The sequence below is a fragment of the Trachurus japonicus genome, chromosome 2 (assembly GCF_045865225.1).
Source record: "Trachurus japonicus isolate A0001 chromosome 2, Traja_1.0".
NCBI classification, from domain to species: Eukaryota; Metazoa; Chordata; class Actinopteri; order Carangiformes; family Carangidae; genus Trachurus; species Trachurus japonicus.
In genome coordinates, this window is record NC_140908.1 from 1908750 (window position 1) to 1928886 (window position 20137).

The 20137-nt window shown below is 43.0% G+C and overlaps 1 protein-coding gene and 1 long non-coding RNA gene across 3 annotated transcripts; one reads left to right on the forward strand and one right to left on the reverse strand.

Annotated features, from left to right (window-relative positions):
- Positions 1–1685: 1685 nt before the first annotated feature.
- On the forward strand, positions 1686–2805 carry LOC146990510 (uncharacterized). Of its 2 annotated transcripts, XR_015037890.1 has the most exons (4): positions 1716–1786; positions 1888–1996; positions 2103–2171; positions 2735–2805. It is a non-coding gene; the product is annotated as an uncharacterized LOC146990510 (long non-coding RNA). The 2 variants fall into 2 exon arrangements; XR_015037889.1 differs by having other exon boundaries at positions 1686–1996.
- Positions 2806–16049: 13244 nt separating this feature from the next.
- Positions 16050–17566, reverse strand: LOC146990511 (uncharacterized). Its single transcript, XM_085804019.1, has 4 exons — positions 17478–17566; positions 16844–17006; positions 16560–16761; positions 16050–16351 (listed from the first exon to the last, which is right to left on the reverse strand). The coding sequence occupies exons 1-4, from the start codon at positions 17564–17566 to the stop codon at positions 16050–16052; spliced, it is 756 nt and encodes a 251-aa protein (XP_085660145.1).
- Between the last annotated feature and the right edge of the window lie 2571 nt (positions 17567–20137).

The following is a 20137-nucleotide window of genomic DNA, read 5'->3' on the forward strand; positions in this document are numbered from 1 at the left end:
GATGTACAATGCAACAGTCTGTGCATTACATAAAATGTCACTATTGATATCGCCGGTGCATATTCTCATTTGCCCAGGTCATAGTATTTCAAAGGAGGTTAAATCGAACGCAACTGGACTTAGTTATTTGTCTAGGAAGACGTTTCACCTCTCATCCAAGAGGCTTCATCAGTTCATGTACGCATCTGACCAGGCTGGGACTGGTCCAACTATCTGGTGTGGAGACTCACTATTTAACCTCTTGTGTGGGCGTTCACAAGGGTGATGATGTCACTGGTTCCCTTTTGTGCTCCAAGTGCCAACGACAGTCGTTTAAAGGACTGTCTTTGGTGGGAAGTTGGTTTCGACTATCATACACTCTATTTGCCCCAGAGGGGAGATTTGTTTTTACTTGACTGCATGTGCAGACACACACATGAGCAACAAACAAAGGAATACACTACAGAAAGCAGACACATCATAGGTTAATCACACATTCATAAAAGTTAGCTCCGGCAGACATGGCAGCAGGTATGAGACAGGAGGAGAATGTCAGCGAGGTCTATTATTTAGGGTGGCTATGTGTGCAGGCATTAGGCTCTTCTGAATTTGACTGTCCGGTACATGCGGCCTAGGCCGGGTAGAAGAATGAGTTATTGGTTGAGTGGGTGTGTAGTTGGTGTCAGAAAGGAGTGTGAGGATGAAAGAAGTGAGCATTTTTTCCTCTTTTTTTACCTTGTCCTCCTCCTCTTCCTCCTCACCATCTCCTGGTATGCACTGTCTGGCAGTGCAATTATTTTTCTAGCGTTTTGTCGCCAAAATTAAAGACAAAATACAAGATTAACAAAAAATGAACTGTGTAAAATTATCTGGAAATCAATTGAAGCACTTTGTCAAATTTTACAGTCTTCTTGCAAATCAATGTAGTTCAGATTACATACACAACTAAATAATAAAGGGAAGACAAAATCAAGAGAAAGCCCCTTCCTGGCAAACAGGAGTGCAAACACATGGAACATTTAAACAGGGACGCTGGAAGTCATAAAGACTCTCACATTAAACACTTAAAATTCTACATTTTCCCTATTCTGCTCATAAAGCTAGTTCCACATCAAAATAATAAATAAAATAGTAGCCTGTAATGTGCAGCTCTCTCCTGACACAATGTCTACAACTAGTGGTGGCTATGTTTTAAACTCACTGTGGCTGAATTTTGACCTTTTGACCCTTTGTGGTTTAACATTAACAATGTGAAGTCAGCAGTTGCCAGTTAGTTTAATCAGACTAAGGGAAATATTTTTCTGCAACCATGACCACACGTTTTATGTTCAGCACGTGTAGTAAAATAGAGCTTCACTAAAAAAATAGTTACTGCAATGCTAATCTCCATCCAATTTAACGTCAACATATATCAGTGACACAAAGCAGGATTAAAGTTTTCATAAAAACATACCTGTGGTCCCGGCACCTTCAAGCAGGCGGTTTCCTTGTAGGTCACAGAGGACCATGTCCTCCTCCGCCTGCAACTCCTGCCTCACCTTCTGACTAATGGACGAAACGCTTGCCTCGTGTTCCAGGAAGGCAATGTAAAGCATTCCGCCATCAGCCACAAGTGCCCCATTCTCCACCCTTCCAATGGTTATGCTCCTTTGGACATGTAGCCGCTGGAGGGAGGCGGGGTTATAAATTCGGACAGGCAGATTTAAGGAGGCCCTAATCAGGCAGAAAGGCAGCTGTCTGTCTGAAGTCCTCACCGGCTGATTTGCTGCAGGCTGGTGAGGAGGATTGTGTGAGGGCACTGCCGATCGTAAGTTTTTAGAGTTTTCAGACCATACTGAGAATTGGCAAATTGTGAATATATGTAGAGGCACACGACATTAGTACATTTGTGTGGTTGTGTGTTTCAAGTTGTTAGGTGCCGTTCCTGTATGTTAAACTGCACAACAAGTGCCCAGCGCATACACTGAAACACGGAGCAGGTTGGGCTCCTGGGTAGGAATGAGCTGGTGAACAGGAGGTATGTTGATTTCTAGGCATAATAAAGTGTCCACTGTTTCCCCAGCATATGTGTGTGTGAATATGTTGATGCTGACCATATTGCATTTTTGTTGTCACTGAAACAGTTACAGGAGGGAAGCGAGCCAACAAGGGTCGGTCAGATCAGTGTGTGTGCACCCTGTGACAGTCGTATGGTAACATAATTAATTTTATTCCATGTGTTGTCTGTATTGTAATATTGCATGATGGATGTTTTATAGCTTGTATGTTGCATGGCTTGCTTGCTAAATGTTTGTTTGTGAGCAGTATTTGTTTTGTGTTGTAGGTGCATGAGGAGCAGCTGTGCATGGCCTGACTGCTGTTCCTTTTTCCTCTTCTTTGTGGTTTGGTTGATGTGTTCAGTTGAGCAGCTACCGCGGAGCAGGATTGTGCTCCTTGATGGCCTCGTGTTAAGTTACACAGAGCGGAGCTGTTCAGCTGAGCCGTCATTTATTTTGTTTGTTTGTTTTTGTTTTGTTTTGTTTGTTTTACCACTCTCCCACCTATTGACCATGTTAAGTCGGCTTCCATCTCCAAGTGTGCTCAGTCTGCCTTAACTCGAGGGGCTTAGGGGTTTGCTGTGTATACCGGCAGGAGTTGCATTTGAGCGTGTGCAGTGTCTGGTTGCTCTATAGAGGTGCCGTGTTATAGTAACTGCCAGGTGCGTGTGTGTAATGTTATAAATCACTGTTTTGTCTATCCCCTCTCTCACTCGCAGTAAGCCCGAGGGAGCCAGGCCGGCTGTATCCTGATCATTAGAGGAGATGTTTTAATCATTATTGCTCCTTTTACATGTGCCAATAAATAAATAGATTTGAATATAACTTTTGTATAAATAAAGAAACAAGTGTTGTTTTAAAACTTTATACTGGAGTTCTGGCTCATCTTTGAACCAAGGGTAACAGACAGATAACCAGAAATGGGAAGATACATTGAATTAGTTTATGTCACTTTTCATTTTACCATACAACTGTTTAATTTTGTCACAAATAATTGTATAAGGTTGCCCTCATTGTTTGGACCAGTTTCCCTCGAAAAAATTTGGTTGAGATCAGAACAAACCTTGTAAAGGTCCTTGGCACCATTGCCGGTGCAGGTCCTGGTCCTGGGCGGCTTGCGGCAGCGGACACCGGCCTGGTTCCAAAGCGGAACTGGTTTGGTGGTGGTGTGCTGGATATGTTTGGGGTGGGGGGGGTTGGAGGGGGTGCATCCTCCCCACACACCTCATACCTGCCGCCCAAATCAATGAAGTCGAAAAATCCTGTGGCGCTGGGTAAAATCAGCTCACCAAGCACTGACATCATGTACACTGTTGATGGAATCACCTGCAAAAACAAAGATGACAAGGTAAGTCAGACAAGGTCTGTTTTTTACTCTACTTCCATTGTTCACACTCACCCTGTGCGCGCACACACACACACACACACACACACACACACACACACACACACACACACACACACACACACACACACACCTCTTTCAGACTTCATTATCAGTAGGCTATGTTTTAATACGTAGTTATTTTTACTCATGCACTTTGTCTGTAATCAAATGCCATGTCATAGTGAACAGCTTTCAGCTCCAGAAACCTGATCAGTGTACCAAGTCAGCCCTTAATGGGAGCTGTGAAATGTGTTTTTTGTTTGGTTTTTCTGTATATTATACACTAAACAATGAGAAAAAAAACCTCAACATCCAGTAGTTGAGGAATGATTGGGTATGTTATGACAGTGTTGTCCATCTGAAAGAGGATACATTGCCAATAGGCAAGGCAAGGCAAGGCAATTTTATTTGTATAGCCCGTTTTTACAAACAGTTTGTCTCAAAGGGCTTTACATGGCATCGTAACAACATCCTCTGTCCTTAGACCCTCACATCGACTGAGGAAAAACTCCATGGAAAACCCTTTTAACAGGGAAAAGTCGGAGAAACCTCAGGGTGAGCAACAGAGGAGGGATCCCTCACCCAGGACGGACAGACGTGCAATAGATGTTGTTACAGACAAGAAAACAGTTTACAGTTTGTCACAGAATGTGCGAAATATGGAAATGTTAGCAGGAGTTGATGAAGGCAGTCTCTGGTGAGGGGGGGGGGGCGGGGGGGGGCAGGGAGAGCTGGCCAGCTCGATGGGAGGGCTGGGTGGCAGACTGGTCCATGGGAAGGAAGGGGAGGCCGGTCTAACAGCAGGGGAAGGGGAGGGGGGGGGGGGGGGGCCATGCAGGCGGCGGCTGGTGCAGAGAGATGGAGCTCCGGTGGATCTGCGGAAACACAGAGAGAGTGCGAGACACCAAGGCCAAACTACAAAGTACAACAGAAAATGACAGTTCAAAAATATACTGAGGAGAAGAGAGGAGAGGAGAGGGGAGGGGAGGGGAGGAGAGAAGAGAAGAGAAGAGAAGAGAAGAGAAGAGGAGGAGAGGGCTCTGTGTAACCAGATGTGTCCCCAGCAGTCTAAGCCTATAGCAGCGTAGCTATAAAATGGTTCAGAGCTACCTGAACCAGCCCTAACTAAAAGCCCTGTCATAAAGGAAGGTCTTAAGTCTACACTTAAATGTAGTTAGAGTGTCTGCCTCTTTGACCCATGGAGAGAGCTGGTTCCACAGTAAAGGAGCCCGGTAACTGAAGGCTCTACCTCCCAGTCTGTTTTTAGAGATACTGGGAGTCACTAACAGACCTGCATTCTGGGAGCGGAGTGCTCTGGTAGGACAGTAAGGAATGATTAGTTCTTTCAGATAGGTTGGAGCTTTATCATTAAGAGCCTTATAAGTCAGCAGAAGGATTTTGAAGTCTATTCTAAATCCCACAGGAAGCCAGTGGAGAGAAGCTAAGGTGGGAGAGATGTGCTCTCTCTTCCTAACTCCTGTCAAAACCCTCGCTGCGGCATTCTGGACCAGCTGGAGACTCTTTAGAGAGTTTTTTCGGACATCCTGACAGGAGAGAGTTGCAGTAGTCTAGCCTAGAAGTGATAAATGCATGTACTAGTTTCTCAGCATCACTCTGGGAGAGGATATTCCTAATCTTAGTGATACTGCGCAGATGGAAGAAGGCGGTCCTAGTCACGTGCTTTATGTGGGAGCTAAAGGAAAGGTCCTGGTCAAAAATGACTCCAAGGTTCCTCGCGGTAGTACTCGGGGTCAGGGTGATGCCATCTAGAGTAGCGATCTGATTGGAGAACGTGTCCCTGAGATGTTTAGGTCCAAACACAATAACCTCAGTTTTATCTGAATTCAGTAGCAAGAAGTTAGAGGACATCCAGGATCTAATGTCTTTCAGACAGTCTTGCAGATTGATGAGGCGGCTTCTGTCATCTGGCTCCATGGACAAGTAGAGTTGCGTATCATCAGCATAACAGTGAAAATTGATTGAGTGCTTCCGGATGATGCCACCTAATGGGAGCATGTAAAGAATGAAGAGGATTGGCCCTAAGACTGAACCCTGCGGTACACCATACGTAACTCTGCTATACTCTGAGTGGTCGTTATTAACATTAACAAATTGAAACCTGTCAGATAAGTATGACTTAAACCATTTTAGGGCAGTTCCTTTAATCCCTATTTCATGATCTAGTCTCTGCAGCAGGATGCTGTGGTCGATGGTGTCGAATGCAGCACTGAGGTCCAAAAGTACAAGAACAGAGACGAGACCTCTGTCTGAAGCTATAAGAAGATCATTAGAGACTTTGACAAGTGCTGTTTCAGTGCTATGGTGTTCTCTGAATCCAGATTGGAAAGCTTCAAAGAGCTCGTTGCTGTGCAGATGTTCATGTAGCTGCTCCAGGACAATCTTCTCAAGGATCTTAGAGATGTAAGGAAGGTTGGATATAGGCCGATAGTTGGCAAGGACATCTGGGTCAAGAGAAGGTTTTTTAAGTAAAGGGTTAATGACAGCCACCTTGAAGGCCTGTGGCACGTAGCCTGTGGCTAAGGAAAGATTGATTTGGTTCAGAAAAGAAATGTTAATTAAGGGGAAGACATCCTTAAGTAGTCTTGTCGGAACTGGATCCAGCAAACATGTGGCTGACTTGGAAGAAGTAATTGCAGAAGTTAAGTCTGACAGGTCGATGGGAGAGAAGCTGTCCAAGTGTGTACCAAGTCTGGGAGGTGCTTCTATGGGTACCGTAATCTGTGGGCCATTACTAGCAATTTTTGTTCTAATATTAACTATCTTTTCGGTAAAGAAAGTTAGGAAGTCGTTGCTGCTGAGAGTTGGAGGGATGGATGGCTCAACAACACTATGGTTCTTGGTCAGCCTGGCCACAGTGTTGAAAAGGAACCTGGGGTTGTTCTTATTCTTTTCTATTAGAGATGAATAGTAATTGCTTCTAGCATTACGGAGTTCTTTTTTATATATTAATAAACTATCCTTCCAGGCTTGACGGTCTTCCTCATGTTGGCTGGAATGTGTTTTCCTTTCCAGCTGTCTGGTCTTCTGTTTCAAAGCGCGCAAGTTTGGGCTGTACCAGGGAGCTATTCTTTTCTGATTGATAACTTTCTTTTTGAGGGGAGCTACAGCATCAAGTGTTCCAAGGAGTGCTGCTGCAGTGCTATCCACAAGATAGTCCACCTGTGTGGGGGTGAAACCAGCATAACTGCCCATAGTATGGTTACAGAATGTGGTGAAGTCAGCATCACTGCCCATAATATGGTTACAGGATGTGGCAGCAAGCTCTGCTGGAATAAGCTCTTTAAATCTAGAAACAGCCGTGTCAGATAGACATCTACTGTAGCGGGATTTTTTCCCAGGTAGGATATAATTTGTTAAAGTAAATTCAAATGTTATTAAAGAATGGTCAGACAAGACGGGGTTCTGAGGAAGAACTGTGACATGGTCAGCTTCTATTCCATAAGTAAGTACTAAGTCAAGGATATGATTAAAAGTGTGAGTGGGTTTGTTTACCCTCTGAGAGAAGCCGACTGAATCCAAAAGTGACTTGAATGCAGTAGCCAGACAATCATCATCGACGTCCACATGAATGTTAAAGTCACCTACTATAATGACTTTGTCTGAACTCATTGCTAAATTTGACAGAAAGTCAGGGAATTCTTCTAGAAACTCAGAATAAGGTGCAGGAGGACGATACACTACAGCAAGTAAGAGTGGTTTTTCTGCTTTCCAGTCTGGGTGAGAGAGGCTGACAGTAAGGCTTTCAAATGTATTATATGAACTATTATGTCTAGGGTTGATAATCAGATTTGACTGATAAATAGCAGCCACTCCTCCTCCTCGGCCTGTGTTACGAGGCACATGACAGTTAATGTAACTAGGAGGGGTAGATTCATTCAAACTAACATATTCATCTTGCTGCAACCAGGTCTCAGTGAGTGTTAATATGTCAATATGGTGACTTGTAATTAAGTCATTCACTAGGAGAGACTTGGATGGGAGAGAACGAATGTTGAGCAAACCACATTTAATAGTTCTATTAGTTTGGCTTGCTGGAGCAGTGGTTTTGATTTTAACTAAGTTGCTATAAACAACTCCTCTAGATTGGGGTTTAGGCTTAGACAGCCTCGAGGCAGACACAGTTTCTATAGGCTGGGTGGGTGACAACAAGAGGGACCCAGCAGAGGGGCGTCTTAAACTGCGGCTCTGCCTGCTGGTCTGAACTCTGGGTGCTTGTCAGGGATACACTGCCAATACACAAGTGTGAGCCCAGTTCCAGAAAGCATGTAATTTAAGCCTACTAGCTAGTTTGTTAGAATCCATGTGATTTCTTTATGTTACAGATACCATCATATTTTGCCATGCAAAGTGTTTGTTTGATTACAGTTTTTTACGATTGAATAAACACTAAAATCTAAAGTTTTGCCCAATTATCAAAACCTTACACTCAAGGAGCAAAACTTGGCCCCAGATTTGCACCACTGTAAGCACAATGAGTCCGTTCACACTTTGTGCAAAACAATACACACCGTGATTTGAAACACTAACACACACGTCTATGCATTAGACACAGAAGTACACTATATTACCAAAAGTATTCGCTCACCTGCCTTTACTCATTCTATGAACTGAAGTGCCATCCCATTCCTAACTCATAGAATTCAATATGATGTCGGTCCACCTTTTGCAGCTATTACAGCTTCAACTCTTCTGGGAAGACTGTCCACAAGGTTGAGGAGAGTGTTTATAGGAATTTTTGACCATTCTTCCAAAAGCGCATTGGTGAGGTCACACACTGATGTTGGTCGAGAAGGCCTGGCTCTCAGTCTCCGCTCTAATTCATCCCAAAGGTGTTCTATCGGGTTCAGGTCAGGACTCTGTGCAGGCCAGTCAAGTTCATCCACACCAGACTCTGTCATCCACGTCTTTATGGACCTTGCTTTGTGCACTGGTGCACAGTCATGTTGGAAGAGGAAGGGGCCCGCTCCAAACTGTTCCCACAAGGTTGGGAGCATGGAATTGTCCAAAATGTTTTGGTATCCTGAAGCATTCAAAGTTCCTTTCACTGGAACTAAGGGGCCAAGCCCAGCTCCTGAAAAACAACCCCATACCATAATTCCTCCTCCACCAAAGGCCAAGTGATTAGGACACCTGATTCTGATCATTTGAATGGGTGAGCGAATACTTTTGGTAATATAGTGTATATCAAGATGTCACTTCCTTGCTATTCTAAAGCACTGACTGTCAAATTACCACACCTATGAGCCAGTTGATTGAACACTGCCATCAGGTGTGCAAACACAAGATTGCTTAATTGTAGACACACCAATCAGGTTTAAGCACTATAAAAATGCAGCAGGTGAGTTTACCAAGCTTAACCAAAATGGAAGGAAGAGGAAGAGGAAGAGGAAGAGGAAGACCTCAAGCAGGAGTAGGTGAAGCTCAAAGGAGAAGAGGTCCAACTTTATAAGCAATGAAATTCGCGCAACTCTTGTGGACCATGTTGTGAACCATGGATTGACGCTGAGGGAGGCTGGACTGAGAGTCCAGCCAAATCTCAGCAGATTCACCGTGGCATCTGTCATAAGGGCATTCAGACTGGAAATGTGGAAATGTGTTTACAGTTGTGCAAATCCGAGCAATGTTTTGCAAATTCACTGTGTGCTTCACCCATACTACTCTATGCACTTAGAAGCAGAATTAGCCGAAAGTGTTAAAGGTTTTCAACAGCAGAGTGTAACTGGTGCAAACAGAGTTAAGTCATATGCAACGTGTGTGTTTCATATGGTAAAAAAATATGGTTTTGATAAGTTAGTGTATAGTTTTTACAAGAGTGGTTCATTTTGCAAAGGAGTTAAGGTGTTTTGCTAATTGGGTATGTGGTTGTGCTATTCGTGTGTTGGGTTTTGCTAAACAAAACAAAACAATCAAAATTGTGTTTATTCAATCGTAAAAAACTGTAATTCAGCCTCAGGTTACCTAGGAGACGACTGAAATTTTTCAAACAAGCAAACCATGAGCAACACTTACATTGCTCATTGCTATGGTCTGGCTACCTCTGACCACATACCAATAGCTATGGTGCTAAATGTTGAGACTGTGCCCCTCTTGGTGGACTCTGGGAATACTGTAAACTCTGAGAAATTAAATTGGGCTAAGTTGTCTAAGAAAAACATTGATAGTTATACTGTCTTAACGGACAGCTTATTAAATCACGTTGTTTTGCCGAGAGACGCTATAACATGTCTTAATATGAACTGTACTGATCCAAAACATGTTGTTGACCTTTGTGACTTATAGACCTTTTCAGAGCAAATACAGGTGTTACCAAGGATACTAATTAAGGCTCCATTCCATTTAGTGTACCAGAGCGTTTTCTAATGAGCCACACCTGTCTTTGTTTATACTCTCTGAAAAGGTCTATATGATAACATCATCAAGGCTCTACATGCCTCTGCTGGGTCTCTGTGGGCATAAGAAGGCGTTTAACATCAAACCTAGGTGGAACTAGACATGTCTACATTAATCACTACACTAAAAAGTCACATTGTTTCTAAACAAGACTTAATAGGTCAATTGTCTATTCCATCTCAGTTCTTAATATCTATGCTGTACTTTTTCTCTTTGCAGGTTATTTTAGAGGGAGCCTATACCGCCTATACGGAGTTTTATATGAGATGATCAGGACTGCACGGGAGTGGCAGTGGAGTTAATTTATTTAGCATGATAAAAAAAATCTTGTTTGGACAGTTACAACCTGTGTAGTCCAAAGTTTCATTTTGTATTACGAGTTTAAAATTTTATACATGGAGGAGTAATAATAATTGACGGGGCATGGGTACGAGATGATAGCAGTAATGTTTGTTTCACTGGCTCTCTTTCAGGAACAGAAAAGCCACGTTTTTCCCTAAACTCAAGGCTAACAAGGTTTCACTCAACCCGCCTTCTGGAAAAAGGCCTGGCCCTGATCACTGTGCTGTGTGCTTCCGTGAGAAATGGCGCGCACACGGCCATTCACAGCAAAACAAATTAAAACTGAGCTTTCAAGCACATTTTTAAATGTTAAAAATAACATTAAAGACATAAATATGGCGTGCGCAATTTCAAATTTGGCTGGAACTCCAAATTTACCAACCCGGCCTTTCAGTGAAATTGTACTTTTTGTAATGTTACTAACCTTAAATACTCTGGAAACATTTTGCAGAGTTACATCCAGCTCGCGTACCTGGACGCTTCTCTGACCCCTCCACAACGTCACTCGGTCAGCCATGTTGAAGTCGTTGCCTTCTTGCCAATTCTCGGGTAATGACAGCTCCTCGCCGGTGAAACACACTGCACCACTTCTTGCATGTTTGTGTTTTGAGGGCATTGTGTGCCCGACAGTTTTATCAATGAATCTACACAGTTTTCGTTTTCCCACTATGTCGGACTCGGCCCATTTCAAAACTCATTCCGGCGCCAGCATACAATTTATATTATCATTGTTAAGATTACATCAGTGACAGATTTCTTTCCAGTGTGATGTTTACTGAACATTATGTGTAAATCCTCTCTCCACACCCCGGAGATCCAATAACAACTTTTATGTTTTCCCCTTGTAAAATCCATGCTGTGCATTTACCAAGAATTACCAGCAGGTGTCGCACTGCGAGCATAGCCTCGGGGGGTCGTCGTTTTACCTGTTCAATCTTTGATGTTTTATCAGAGATGGACAGAGTACTCCACCCCAGTACTTGAGTAAGAGTACAAATACTACTGGTCAGAATTTACTCTATTACAAGTAAAAGTAGCTCAGTCGACATGTTACTCCAGTAAGAGTAAAAAAGTACTTGCTTTTAAAGGTACTTAAGTATCCATGCTTTCAAATGTAAATTTAAAGTTAAAAGTAAGAGTAAGAGTAAATGTCTTATTCTTCACATCAATGAATGACTCTAATTGTTTCTAAACGAATGTAAGGACCTTTTAACTCTTGTTAGTGAGAATGAACTCTTTGAAAGCAGCTGCACTGATGTGCTGCTTTTAGGGGTTAGGGTTTCCTTCACAGACAAACACAGCTTGTGTCCAATAGGATTTTAGAAAAATACCTGAAAGTAACCAGTACTTTTCAGCCTTCCTACAAATTAACTCCAGTAAAAGTACTAATATTTGTCTTGGAAATGTATTCAAGTAAGAGTAATAAGTACCAAAGAAATCTAATACTCAAGTAAAGTACAAATCCTCTGGATATGTACTTAAAGCAGAAGTAAGTGGTCCGGTCGTTTTGGCTAATGCTGCGTTCCAGGCAGGCTTTTGAAATCGTAAATTACAGCTTCAAGTCACAACTTACGACTTTGTAGCGTTTCAGGCAACCCACTCGTGTTTTTCCGACCTGTTTTACCGGTGAAAGTCACTATAACGGCCACTCGTAACTTCCGACCGGTGAACTCGTACCAGATCGAACTGGTACCACTTCACGGTCGGAAAAATACGAGTTTCCTTGAACGCACCATAACAGTCCTCGTCCCTACGTCGCCACATTCACGGCGTTCCTTGGCTGCACACACAGCCCTGCATGCCGTTCTCTCTCCTCATTGGATAAAAACTGTAGGATACGATAAATGTTTTCTCCTCGGCTCAGAGCAGAGCAGAGGGACTGACAGACCCGTGTTTCAGACCAAACACTCTATGTAAGTGATTGCTGTCGGAAGATATAACTATTTAAGACTTATATTAACACAAATATATCACTTACTTCTGCTTTAAGTACAGTAGCCTACTCAAGTAAATGTACTCTCTCTACTCACTCTAAACCAGGGGTGTCAAAGTCATTATAGTTCAGGGGCCGCATTCGGCCTAATTTGATCTCAAGAGGGCCGGAACAGTAAAATGATCGCATTTGCATATTAACCTGTAAATAACAAGAACTCCACATTTTTCCCTTTGTACTTTGTGCAAAGTACATTATTAAGATGTGTACAGTTTATGAGCTATCCTTTTTACAAAAAAATATGAACATTCTGAAATTTAGGGCTGGGCAATATGAACCAAAAGTAATATTGTAATATTTTTTTTAACTGAATGGCAATATAGGATATACATAGGCCTATAGCCTATTTATACTATTTCCATGATATAATTATGAGTTTCCACCAATTAGCAGCCAGTAGCGGCTTAATATTTTTGTCAGAGGCAAATCCTTAAAAAGGCTGTCAGTTCTAGGTCAAAACCACATGTGGCAAATGACACAGACAATTGTAGGTATTGGGCTGATATTAAATTGTAGCTATAGGAAAAATACATCTCCCTCTCTCTCTCTCTCTCTCTCTCACACACACACACACACGCACGCACGCACGCACGCACACACACACACACACACCTGTAACTGCGCTGTCCCTCTCCTCTCTCTCTGTTCCCCTCCTCTGTTGCTTTGAGCTCCCAGCTGTGCGTGGATACGTAACTACAGGTTATATCTGGCTTATCACGCGGGCCTTGACTTTGACACCTATGCTCTAAACCATAGGTGTCAAAGTCAAGGCCCGCGGGCCGGGACCGGCCCGCCAGGCGGTCCAATCCGGCCCGCGGGACAAATGTTGGAGTTCCGTTTCTTTCGGCCCTCTCTCAGCAGTCTGCTGAGCTCACTCCCCCGCCCCTCCCTCACAGATTGAGTGAGCGCCACTTCTCCTCTCCCCCCCGCCCCTCCCTCCCTCCCTCCCTCAAGTTGCAGCGGACAACAGAGACACAGAGCCGCCGACTCTCACGTATTGACTACTACAACACAACAACAGCGGCTCGTTGCGTAGTGTAAGGACAGCACCGACATTCACCGCTAAAGTCCTGCTCTTGGCCCAGCTCGGCTCGAGTTCTCACGCCTGGGATCCACTGGCGTTCGTTTCGTCCGCCGCGACGCGGCTGCCTGTTCATTTCTATGGGACGCGTCAAACCGTTAATGACGCGCCCGCAAAGCATTCTGGGTACGCGGCGCGTCCGTTCGAGCAGTTGCGGCGCGTCCAAAAGTTGACCGGAGCTCAACTTTATGCAAATGAATGCGTCCGACGCAGGGTCGCTGTCCAATGGGGAGCGAGATAGAGAACAGCTCGGGGGGGCGGGGGTCTGCTTGTCCACTGTCCGTTAACTCGCCGGTCTGTGTTCCCGCCTACCGAAGCGTCCGTTTTTTCAGAGGCGTCGCGTCCGGCAAGAAATCGCATTGACGCCAGTGGATCCCTAGCGTCACTGGGCCTGAAAGTTAAAACCCAACACGGTCCGACCTGCTGATGAAGCCCCGGCGCGACGTGGCCGGACTCATTAGCGCAAATTCTCGATCCGAACCGGCGTGTCCGGTCGGGTTGGTGGGGCAGAACCGGCCTGGGGGCAGAACTGGCCCGGTGATAAGCCAGATATAACCTGTAGTTACGTATAGGGTGGCCATTTCCACAACACCAAAAAGGAGGACACTTTGCGGCATTTAGTGAGGAAATAAAAATTGCAACATACAACTCTAGTGTACTCCCCACAACAATACAATTTTGTACATGATAACGATGGTATCATGATACAATGATTCTGAGATACTCTGTTCAACACAAGACAATTTATCTATGATATCATGTATGTGTAACAGAAGAGGAAAAAATATTCCTGAGAAGGCGAAAAGTATTTGTTCACAGTATTTGTATTTATTCAATAGCCTACATCTGTTTTGCAAAGTGCAGTGCCACAAAGCAGAACATGTATGGCCTTAACCTTTATGTCTGACACAGACACTTTTGTCCAATGTGGTACATGTGCCGGAAAAAAATTTCAGGCCACAAATACACATTCCACTTAATATTAATAAGCATATAGAACTTTTTTTTATGAAAACAACAAAAGACAGTAAGAAAAAAAACACCAAAACAGGTGAATATTGAACTGAAAAGTCCACAGTGTATTCCACAGTGATTCAGTCCTTTGGGGACATGTCTGCAGTGTATTTGTGTTTATGTATGTGTGTGTGTGCAGCTGCAGTCCACCTGTATTTTAACTGATTTAAGTCCCTGTCCTCAGTATCCTGTTCTTCAATACGGCCTCAGCCCTCAGCAAAATCCACCTTCACCTGCTGCAGCAGCTCAGGGAAAAAAAAAGGGGAAAAAAGCACCGGCGTGATGCCTTGCAATGGCCGCTTTTCATTGTGTGCTAACACAACAAAGTGTGCAATACGCATGCAAATCGTCTTTGCTACTTTTGCTCACAAGCGTGCGCTCTTTTGACCATTCGGCATTGAATGAGGTCCGTTTTTTTCGGCTTGTTAACATTCAGTTAATGAGATGAGAGACACAGCTAGCACACGGAAACAGGGGGCGGCTTGTTTACATTTTCAACCAATGAGAAATCGAGTGACACCGCTTTTAGCCAATCATTTTTAACCAAGCTTTTTTTTTTAACCGAAAGTCTTACACCATTGGACGATATGCAGCGTTGCGTTCAGGTGCAACTCCAAAAAGGAGGACAAATAAGCGTCCGGCTTGAGGCTGCGCCGGACGCCGGACAAGGCATTGAAAATCCGGACTGTCCGGCCTAAAGCCGGACACCTGGTCACCCTAGTTACGTATCCACGCACAGCTGGGAGCTCAAAGCAACAGAGGAGGGGAACAGAGAGAGAGGAGAGGGACAGCGCAGCTACAGGTGTGTGTGTGTGTGTGTGTGTGTGTGTGTGTGTGTGTGTGTGTGTGTGTGTGTGTGTGTGTGTGTGTGTGTGTGTGAGAGAGAGAGAGAGAGAGAGAGGGAGATGTATTTTTCCTATAGCTACAATTTAATATCAGCCCAATACCTACAATTGTCTGTGTCATTTGCCACATGTGGTTTTGACCTAGAACTGACAGCCTTTTTAAGGATTTGCCTCTGACAAAAATATTAAGCCACTACTGGCTGCTAATTGGTGGAAACTCATAATTACATCATGGAAATAGTATAAATAGGCTATAGGCCTATGTATATCCTATATTGCCATTCAGTTAAAAAAAATATTACAATATTACTTTTGGTTATTGCCCAGCCCTAAATTTCAGAATGTTCATATTTTTTTGTAAAAAGGATAGCTCATAAACTGTACACATCTTAATAATGTACTTTGCACAAAGTACAAAGGGAAAAATGTGGAGTTCTTGTTATTTACAGGTTAATATGCAAATGCGATCATTTTACTGTTCCGGCCCTCTTGAGATCAAATTAGGCCGAATGCGGCCCCTGAACTATAATGACTTTGACACCCCTGCTCTAAACTGTCCACTGCTGTGTTTTATAACAGGTTTTGAAATGGAGCAGTAGCTGGTAACGGCATTTTCTCTTCAAAATCAGTTCAATTAAGTAGTTAAAACAGATTAACTGATGGTTGACATACTTGCCATTCGCCACTATGTAGGTGGGGTTTAGTCCACAAAACATTTTGAGGTCTGGAGGTCAGATTTGATGCACAATACTTATAAGCTGTCGTCCATGTAAGTTTATAAAACAGATTATGATTGTACATTCTTTCTGTCTTGGAACACAACTCATTTACATGTTCAAAAATGAATTTCTAGTAAGGTTGTACAGTAAGTGCTTTTATTGTATTTGAAAAATTACAAAGTTGTACTGTACTTGAAAAACATGTGGCTAATGCTACTGCTTCTTCACCATGGATTTACAGGTCACACACATCTTCTGGTGATCTCAATAAGAGACCGAATTGCATCTTTGAAAGGGCCATAGTCGTTGTGAACTACATTTTGGTGTAGTGTCATCAAGTCAAAGTGGGAACTAAACTCTGTTTCAGCCCACTGTTGGGCAGCTTCAGAGGGGAAAGGATCACGTCCAAAAATGGATTCCCTTTTCAAGGTGGACCCCACCTCCTGCTGATACAGGTCAGCTGCAACACCACCAACAGGCAGGAGATCCACAGGTATTTTGGCAGGACACCCTTCCTTAGACCGCTCATTTGGGATTCCCTTTCCTGCAAGACAGGACATTGAGTAGTGAGATTTAAGTTGAAACTGACAGGCAAAATTATTGTTTTAGCTATCCATCAGCATCTTGGAGTTGTCAATATTGAATACGAACTTCATTTCATTTGTCATTTTATTCTTGCTTAAATGTATTGATGCCCATCTGCTTTTGAGAATCCAGTAGGCTTTATCTTTACATCTCTAGCAGAATCATACCAGGGATCCTGTGTGCATTCCATGCTGCCACGACATTTGTGAGGCCAATAGCCATCTGGCAGGTCAGGTTTGATACACAATACTTTGATAGGCTGTCCTCCATGTCCACTTCTTCCTGGTCCACCAGCTGTACCAAAGCTGTCTTCAACGGGTAGTTGACTCGTGCATTCACCTCAACCCACATTCTCTCTATCACATGGTTCTGTGTAGGTTTTAAGGATAGGTCAGTCTGCATGCTCTCATTAGAAGTATGCAAAAATTCCATGACACCAGGATTGCTTGACACTCTTAGGGTTAGGGTTTGTTGAAGGTGTCTGAAGGTACGGCTGCCTTTGAAGATTGTGTCTGTGCTCTGCCAGCCTTCCCTGGATGAATAACATCAAATAAAATTCTCTCCCACAGTCAACTCTGACCTGGTCCCATAGGCCATAGGAAAGCACAGCAGGTCTGAGGATAAACAGACAGACAAACATTAGGGGCGTAACAGTTCACAATATCCGCGGTTCAGTTCATATCACGGTTTTAGGATCATGGTTTTCTTTTTCTATTTATTCAACACTCTAAAAATATCATACAGCTTAAAGTCTTTATCTTAATAATCCACCATCTACAGTATTTCTTGTGGGGGGAGGGGGGTGAATGAGAGAAATTTCTGAGAAATTTCTGGGTTTTATTAACAAATAAATGTTGGATGGTTGTCCGATGTTATATCTTGTTAATTGTCTGATGTTATATTTTGTTCATTGTCTGATGTGACACTTTGTCTGATGTTTGTCTGTTGTATTATGTTGTTTTTTTGCACAAGAAGCAAGTGCCTTAGAGGCAAGAACATTTTCAGAAGACATTCTGACAAATAAAGTGCTCAAACTCAAAACCCAAACTCAAACTCAGTAGTAAACACTTGTGAAGTTATTTTACCTGTACACTTCGTCATAAATGACAATGTTGTTCTTTATCGGCATGGTGGAGTGACTGACAACCTTCTTGCTGAAACCATCGATAGCCATTACATGGGTCACCCCAAACATCACAAGCTTCTCATTTTGATCTACATGCAGCTTGTGACCCATGTATTCAGCATTCAGGGTATGGGGTTCAGATTTCTGGCACCCTAAAATATAAAAACAAATTATTATTATTTTTTATCCTTAAATGGCAGAGTCTACCTTTTGATTGAAATGCAGAAAAAACCTTACCTGCTGTCTTTCAGTGTGGTAGGGGTGATGAACATTTTTCAACATTTTTCCCACTCTGCCCGCAGAAGCTTTCACTCCTTTTGTGGACAGATGTCCAGTCATCATTTTTCGACCAAACGATTTTCCAGTCTGAAGGAGAGGGGGGTATGTACAGTATGTTCAATACGGGTGAATTTGCCAAATGTGTGGGACACTTAAACTCAAGTGGGTATAGGTCTTATAGCAAAAGAAAGTTAATGTAAATGTGGGCTCACACAAGCTGTGATATTGCATGATCAAAATCACATGACATCTCAAATGTCCAATCATAGAGGACAGCAGGGACAGCCTTCAAACCGGAGGCACTTTGCATGAAGACCACAAAAATGCTTGTGACAAGTAAATGTTGAGTGTATAAGTTCTTTAAAAAAACAACATTATTGCTATTTTTTTTTAATCAAAATGTATTTAGAATGTGTTTATGCATCAAAATACAGTTTCATGCAATCATTCTGAACATGGATATACCAAACCCAAAGTAATTGGACCATTTTAGGCCAACATTTTCCACCAAGAACCTGCTCTGGTGCTGAAATTGCTTCTTAAAGACCAAATTGGGACAATTTATTTTGAATACATCAACATTATTATGTGGGAGTATTAGATTAATGTGTAGACTATGTGTTTCTTTATCTGTGATCTATCTGCTATACAACAAATCACATTAACGTAAAGCACTGCAAAACAACTTCACATTGAAGCAATATAGGCAAGTTTATATTACCTCAATGATACCTTGAGCCACTTCAACAGCAAGTTGGTCATCGGGACAGAAGTCCTTCACAAGCCTATGCTCTGATATCATTTTGGTGGCATTTTACTGTAGAAATGTGGAGAAAAATAACCTTAACCTTAAAGTCACCCCTATAATAAAACCCAGTTACAGTATGCTGACCTTTGACCTTACGTCACATCAATTCCTTCATAGGTGTCTTCCTCATTTCTTTTGCATATTGTTCCTGACATCTCACTCTACTTCTGGTATCATTTTGGTGGCATTCTACTGTAGAAATGTGGAGAAAAATAACCTTAAAGTCACCCCTATAATAAAACCCAGTTACAGTATGCTGACCTTTGACCTTACGTTAGATCAATTCCTTCATAGGTGTGTTCCTCATTTCTTTTGCATATTGTTCCTGACATCTCACTCTACTTCTGGTATCATTTTGGTGGCATTCTACTGTAGAAATTTGGAGAAAAATCATTTTAAAAATCCCACCATTTACAGTATGCTGACCTTTGACCTTACCTCACACCAATTCCTTCATAGGTGTCTTCCTCATCTCTTTTGCATACTGTTCCTGGGGTCTTATTCTACTTCTGATATCATTTTGGTGGCATTCTACTGTAGAAATGTGGAGAAAAATAACCTTAAAGTCACCCCTATAATAATAAATCATTATGGGTGGGATTTTTAAAATGATTTTTCTCCACATTTCTACAGTAGAATGCCACCAAAATGATACCAGAAGTAGAGTGAGATGTCAGGAACAATATTCAAAAGAGATGAGGAAGACACCTATGAAGGAATTGATCTGACGTAAGGTCAAAGGTCAGCATACTGTAAATGGGTTTTATTATAGGGGTGACTTTAAGGTTATTTTTCTCCACATTTCTACAGTAAAATGTCGATGAAAGGTGATTTTTCTCCCCTTTACGACAGTGAAATATAACTAAAAAGTTGATTAATCTTGTAAGTGATTTTCCTCCACATTTCTCCAGTAAAAGCACATAGGCTTTATGTATCTTTCAGGACCTTCACTTTGCTCGAGAACCGTGTTTACCGTATTTACTGTAGCGCGCGCCCAACGAAAATCAAACAGCGGCTCACTTTACCGCGGTTGTTTGAGGTCTGCCCTAACACGTCTCAGCGTTGTATCACCAACAAAGGCCAACAGAAAGACAGTAATAATGTTAAACTGTGCATGAGAGTGCTGAATGAGTGTGGGGAGGACGTCCCGAGATTCGTGTCACACTTTCTGGACGATTTGCCACCCGTGTCATTCAACTATATAGATGTTTCGGCACTGCTGGGCAGAATGGAACAATTGAACGGTGAGATCTGTTGCATGAGGAGAGCCCTGGAAATCCAGTCAAATGTTTGTGAAGGTTTGCGGGAGGTGACGGCGGCCATTGATGGGCGATTGACCGTGGAGCAGCCGCTCCCCCCAGCGACGGAGCCCGCGGCTGCCGAACGGATTGCAGACTCAACTGTCCAGAGGGAGACGGTGACCACAGCCCTAACACCAACTGTCCAGAGGGAGACGGTGACCACAGCCCTAACACCAACTGTCCAGCGGGAGACCACAGCTTTGACCCCAACTGTGGCGGCCCGGTCATCGG

Bases quoted from the DNA above. Each gene is read 5' to 3' on its own strand.
- LOC146990511 (XM_085804019.1), bottom strand. From the start codon at position 17,566: ATGGCTATCGATGGTTTCAGCAAGAAGGTTGTCAGTCACTCCACCATG. The intron at 17,007-17,477 runs GTAAAATAACTT...GTTTATCCTCAG, and splicing joins ATTTATGACGAAGTGTACAG to ACCTGCTGTGCTTTCCTATG. The intron at 16,352-16,559 runs GTATGATTCTGC...CCTGTCTTGCAG, and splicing joins GAATGCACACAGGATCCCTG to GAAAGGGAATCCCAAATGAG.